Source organism: Micromys minutus (genome assembly GCF_963924665.1).
Source record: "Micromys minutus genome assembly, chromosome: X".
Lineage (NCBI taxonomy): Eukaryota > Metazoa > Chordata > Mammalia > Rodentia > Muridae > Micromys > Micromys minutus.
This window is the reverse complement of record NC_137970.1, coordinates 118,528,656-118,534,863: the sequence shown is the minus strand read 5'-3', so window position 1 is coordinate 118,534,863 and position 6,208 is coordinate 118,528,656. Positions and strand designations below refer to the sequence as shown.

The 6,208-nt window shown below is 43.2% G+C and overlaps 1 protein-coding gene across 1 annotated transcript; it reads left to right on the top strand.

Annotated features, from left to right (window-relative positions):
- Positions 1–4,075: 4,075 nt before the first annotated feature.
- On the top strand, positions 4,076–4,494 carry SPANXN5 (SPANX family member N5; the record flags this gene model as incomplete). The annotated part of the gene is made up of 2 exons (XM_080910691.1): positions 4,076–4,162; positions 4,321–4,494. The coding sequence occupies 2 exons, from the start codon at positions 4,076–4,078 to the stop codon at positions 4,492–4,494; spliced, it is 261 nt and encodes an 86-aa protein (XP_080766817.1).
- Between the last annotated feature and the right edge of the window lie 1,714 nt (positions 4,495–6,208).

Genomic DNA, 6,208 nt, shown 5'->3' with positions numbered 1-6,208 from the left:
TATATATATGACTGGAGGGTCATCAGGTATTTTCCATTTTGCAACATCCTCTGAACAGAAGCATTCCTATCAGAAGAAATGAGGGAAGCTCACAAGAATCAGTAAGCCAAGAAAACTAAAGAGGTTTGGAAGCCCAGAAAGTTTCACATTCACAAGGCCTGCACCTAAGGCCGTATTAAGTAATTACAGTCTGGGGAGAGGAGACTGGGTTTAGTGGAGCTGATTGTAAGCAGGGTTGGAGCTCCAGGGATGTTTGGTGAGTCATCACTCATGCTGAGAAGGGCTTCTGGTGAAGCAGCTGCCTTTGAGACTTCCTGACTGTTGGTGACCTTATCTCCAGAAACAAACTGCTTTCCCAGGCTTGACTTCAGTGGAATGGCAACTTCTGTCTCTTGTTCATCTCTCCCAATAAAACTCACCCAAACCTCCTTCACTGAAGGTGTTTGTGCTGTTTTCCAGTACATGGTCATTAAGATTAAAATTCCTCTTAATCCTCCCATTCAGATTTTGTATTAATAATTCACAAGGATAAACCCCTCCTTATTGCCTCTCAGTAGCCTTACTCCATGTCTCTGCTCCTCAGGGAAGATGAAGGAGGACTGCTTAGTTGAATCCCAACAAACCTAGGGCAGTCTGTGGCTCTCCAAAGATTCTTTGTGTTTTCGGAATGTGAACACCTCTCTGGTTATTCTGGGAGAACTTCCGTATAAAACGATATAAAAATTTGAAGCAAAACATGGTGTGTAGTGGGGGGTGGGAGATTGTGAGTCAGGGATCTGAACTCCAACCTAACCAAACAGTGTGGCTCTAAGTCCTTCAAGTCTATTCAGGTCACTATGTTCTTGTCAAGAAGTGGAAGACAATGGAGGAGGAGAGGAACTACAAAGTCGAGGCTTATACCATGTGGAGAAGCATCACAGACATCTGCTGTATGATACACATAAGAATGAATGGGAAAGGAGCCACGATGAAGGAGAATTGGCCAATGTCGAGCAACGGTAAGAGAATGGGGAGCACAGGGCTGAAGTCAACTGAAGCCAACCTAGGGCTGCCTCCCCCAGTGACTTAGCTTCAACTGACAATTTTTATAAGGCTGATGACCCTGGGCCTATCTATACAAAGTAGACAAGTGTAGTACTCTGAGCCCTGGTCTCCAAAATGGGATATTTTACTGCAAACTAAATGACATCCACACAACTGTCCCAAATAGTAGTTTTGGATTCTCATTTAGCTGAAACAGTTCAGAAGGACGGTGAGATGGTGAAAGACGAATTGCTACTTTCCTGGAAGAAACACAGTCGCTCCATGAGAAATGGGTGTCTCTGTATTCTTCATTCACTGACCTGCATGGAAGAGTCCACTACTGCAGTGGATCTAGATATGAAGGAACCTTCAGATTCTTAGATTCCCTAAGCCTTCAGTAAAGCCAATGTTCCTTATGAAATACAGCGTCATATAGAAGAGACTGTTATATGGTAGAGAGACTTCCATGCAGAGAGAAGAGCGAATGGCGAATTGATTGCAAAAGTGATTCTAAAACAGAACATACAGAGTGCCATGTCTATGTCATGTGAGGACATGAAGGCCACCATCCAAGGCAAGGATGCCTCACTATCATGCTGAGACCTACATAGTATACCCACATGGCATGGGTTGCTAAAAGTCAGTGGTCATTTAAAAGGGCTTTCCTTATCTGAGCCTGAAGTGCTAGTACAGGGAGAGTTTCCTGGGATGTCTTTTCATGTGGAAAGCATTAAATCCCTAACCATGACTGGACCAGAGATTCTGTGCTCTGGATACCTGGCAGTGATAGGGGGTGTGAAGTAAAGAAAAGGTAGCAGTCATTTTCACCTCTTAACAAGACTATATCCCTACATTTTCACAGATAACAGGAACCAATTAAAATTAGAGAAACAGAGTACAGTATTAGTAGGGAAAAATAAACAAAACATTAAATACCACACTTTCTCGTCTCCCACCTAAATGTTTACTATTGATTTCAAGAGGAGCTTTTTAGGAATGAAAGAATATCTTTCTTTCAAGGTCCCTTGTGGTGGGGTGGCAAAACCTCACAGTGAGTTTTCTCTCTCCCTTTGATCTGTACAACTGCAGGTATTTCTCATTGCAAACTACCTCAGTGTATCACATGGCGTTGCAACACTTTTCATATTAGGCACAGTAATAAGGGAATTACCCTCCACAGCCTAAGGCACTTCAGAGGGGAAATACCAAAACACTGGATATGGATGTATTCAACATGTCTTCTCACACTGCCTGATATGAAGCACCCATCCGAGCATGGCAACTGTTTAACTTTCAATGTTTTAATTGGTTCTGACATGATCTGTTTGATGACTCACACCTGTGTAGATTCTACTTTTATTTTTACTCAGACTCATACTGTCAGTATTAACTGCAAGCAAGGGGCCCTGCTCCCCAAAGCAAACTTCAAAGTGGGCCTACCAATGCCCGAATAGGTGAAGGTAGTAATCACTGTAATAGCAGAAGTTCACTGAGAAAAGATGTTCTATGCCCCCTTTCTCATTGGTGTCTACTTCATTCAAGCTTGTCCTCCAAAGTTAGCATTGTGGGACTAGGATAGTACAACTTTTGGAGGTGGGACCCTGTGGGAGGCCCTTAGGCCCTTGGGAGTATTTGAATAATGGGGGAGTGTAAGGTTCCATTTTCTTCCTCCCTCCTATTTCTCCTGGCTCATGTATTGAACAATTGATTTTACCACTTCCATGGAACATGACATAGTTACCAACAGAGGCTAGAAGAAGTAAGTTGAATCATTCTTTGACAAAAATCCTGTGGAATGAGAAATCAAGACAGTTCTTTATCATCTTCAGGTAATTGCCTCAATGTTTTCTTGAAAACTGGTACACCTTGGTAACCCCTTTTTTACTGCTGGTAACAAGGCATCATACCGCAATAAGGTTTGTTACTATTTTTCTTTACTTTACTGTTTTGAGATATTCAAATTCTAAATGAAATGGGGTCAGTTCTGCAAACCACCAGAGAACTATAGGGTATGCCATCCCTCTTCTTGGTTCCTTTCTCAAGCATTTAAGGGGTTGATATTTTTATTTAATTTTTGGCCAGAAATAACTCTATACTCACAAGAAATTCCCTGTATGCTTAGTTAGATGTACACAGCCATCATAATGCCTCTTTACATAGTAGAATCTTTAGAACACTACCTAGTTATACTTTATTAATAAAAACACCGAGGCTTCCAGAACTTTCACAATATGGACAACTGCTCCCCTTGCCTAGTAAAACCTGTGTATGAATACCTTGCTTTAGAGCTTGGATATAAACACACTGGACTGATGTGAAACAAGGTTATTAAATTTTTTTACTCAGACATTTGACAGAGGCTCTGATTTCAGTTGGGAAGCAAAATACTGAGGAGTTCTACAAGGCTATCATGTAGAGAACCACATGAAGAGAACCAGATGGGACAGAAATACTGCACAGATGTAGCCAAGAAGTAAATTGTCTTCAATGTATATTAGATTGTGTTATAAGATGAACCACATTTTCCCCAAGACTTAACTGAGTATATTAATATTACGAATTTCAAAAAGAGACATCCATAATACTAGATAACATTGAGGATGTGTATATAGCACCATAGGACGTGGAGCGGTATAAAAAGAGTTGCCCCAGGAAAGGTTTGAAGAAATCCCCCATTGTGTCATGTATGTACTGAAACCTTAACATGGGGAGATGAGAAGGTGAGTTTAGGCTATATAGTTCAGTGTTCTTTGACCACCAGAGGAGCTTATCTTCCTCCATACCTGCCCCCAGCCTACCACACCCATGGATTTGTCAGCAATAAGCTTCTATGTTGCTTAACCCAGCAGACAGCACCACCACTGGGTGAAGACCTGGTACTGCCTGTGTACCTGGTGACCAAACAATCCTTAAGGGTGTGGTTTCTCATTACGCGGTAGAGCAGATATAAAGGACCGGCAGGAGACTTCCTGGTCATTACTGCCAGGGGTAGCATTGCTTACAGAAAGCTGTATAGTAGGGGGAACTAGTGTAACTAAAGATCACCAGAAAGATGGAAGAAGAGCCTACACAAAGCAACACCTCAGAAAAGAATGAGGCAACAGGGCCTGTCCGGCATGAGAACAAGCGAGATGAGAAGGTCAGATGATCCAAAGCTCCTCCCCCTTTCCCATAGTTCTCTGCCCCATGAGTTTCTTGTTACAGAACCGTACTCTTTCTTATAAAGCTCTCCTTGCCAGCTCTTCTACATCTTACCCCCAACTAACATTCTCTTGCCTTTTCTTGTTTCTTGATCAGAGAGAGAAGATAATCAGAAGAGTGAAAGAAGTGCTCGCTCAAAACCCGAACAAGGCCAAGAACCAAACGGTGATCGTTATTTGCTATAGAGGCAAGAAGAAGAGAAACCCTAGTCATCTGGAAAAGAAGGAAGGGACTCAGGACCATTCTAGCAGTCCAAATAACACCCAGTAAATGGCAGCAATTGCAGACCTAAGCAGTTCTGCACCATTTCCAGCAGGCTGCAGAGCCCTATAAGAAACAGGTCAGGTCTGATCAATAAAGTAAGAACAAGATTTAGCAGGAGAAACTCTTTGTAAGAAAGTTCCTTGATTAAAAATGAAAAAAAAAAAAAAAGCTATGGAAAGAGAAAACAAGAAGAAGAAGAAGAAAGGGGAAGAGGAAAGGGGAAGTAAGGATAGGAAAATTGTAGGGGAGCTAGGGGATTAAGGGAGAAGGGGAGAAGTTGAGGTGATGGGAGGGATAGAGGAAAAGAGAAAGGAGTAAAGTGTCAATGAGGAAGGCATAAAGAGCAGAAGTCGTAGGAAATAAGAAAAGGACAGATTAAGGTGGCTGGGGAAAGAGAGGGAAGGGAAGGAGAAGGGGTTTGAACCAAGGAGAAAGGCTAAGGGAAGAGTAAAAGGAAGAGATTTAAAAATGAATGAGAAAGGAGAGGCAATTTTAATGAAGTGAACATAAGATACCAGGAAGGTAAGGGCTAGTAGACTAAGAGAGAAGGTGTAGGGCAGAGCTGGTGGAGTAGAGGAGGGTAGAGGGAGCCTGGAAGAACAGAAAGGAAGTGGTGAGATCACAATGGCTGGAGGCAAAGGGTATGGGAAGTGCAGTGAACTAGAGTAAAGGAAAAGGAGATTAGAGGTAAGTGAGGGGAAGGGAAGGGGAGAAAGAGGGGAAGGAACTGGATGAGGGAGAAGAGTATGGGGGCTGTGGTAATGGAGAGGAACGTGAGAAGATAGAAGGGGAATGGAGAAAAAGGAGTGAGGGAAAGGGAATAGAGGTGTAGTTAGAGAGAGGGGAAGGAGAGAGAGGTCAGATGACAGAAGAGGAAAAAAAGAGCATTGGGCTTGTAGGATGAGTGAAGAGCGGGATGGAGAGGAACCAGGAGGAAGGGAAGGAAACAGTTGGGGAGGTCAGAGTAATGTGCAACAGAGAGGGGAACGGGGATAGTAGGAAAAGAAGAGGTATTGGGGAAATAGAAATGGAGTGGTAGAAAAAAGAGGGAGGTAAAGGGTGTGGGAAGAGACAAGCAAGAGAGAGAAAATGATGAAATCACAATGGAAGGTGGGGAAATGGAGGGGGGAGGGTGTGAACTAGAGGGAGGGAGGAAGAGGTAAGTGAGGGGATAGGAAAGAGGAGGTGGGGAAAGAATTGAATGGTGGAGGAGAGGTTATGGATAGGGCTATGAAAAGCATGGCACAGGGAGGAAATAGAAGGAGAAGTGGTAGAAGGCACAGAGAAAGGAAGAGAGAAGGAGAGGGAAAGAGAATGGGAAGAGAAAAGGAAGAGGAAGGATGAGAGGAAAACAGAAGAATGGAATGAATGTGGAAGTAATGTATAAGATGGAGGAAGAGGGACAGATGTGGAGAGAGGGACAACAGAAGGAAGGGAAAGAAAAGTGAGAGGGAGGAAGTGGAATGGCAGAGGTGGAAAAGAATGGGAGGAGTGAGGGAATGGGATGAGGAAAAGAAAGGAAGAAGTAAGGGTGAAATTGATGGAAGACAAGAATGGTAGAGGGAATAGAGAAACAGTTGAAATGGATGAAGAGGGCAGAGGACAGGCAAGGACAGAGAGAAGATGGCCAGGAATGAAATAGAAGGGAAGAGGAGAGCAAAGTTGAGGATAAAAGACATGGAGGGGGAAGGGAGAAAGAGGGTGAGGAAGGGAGAGAGAT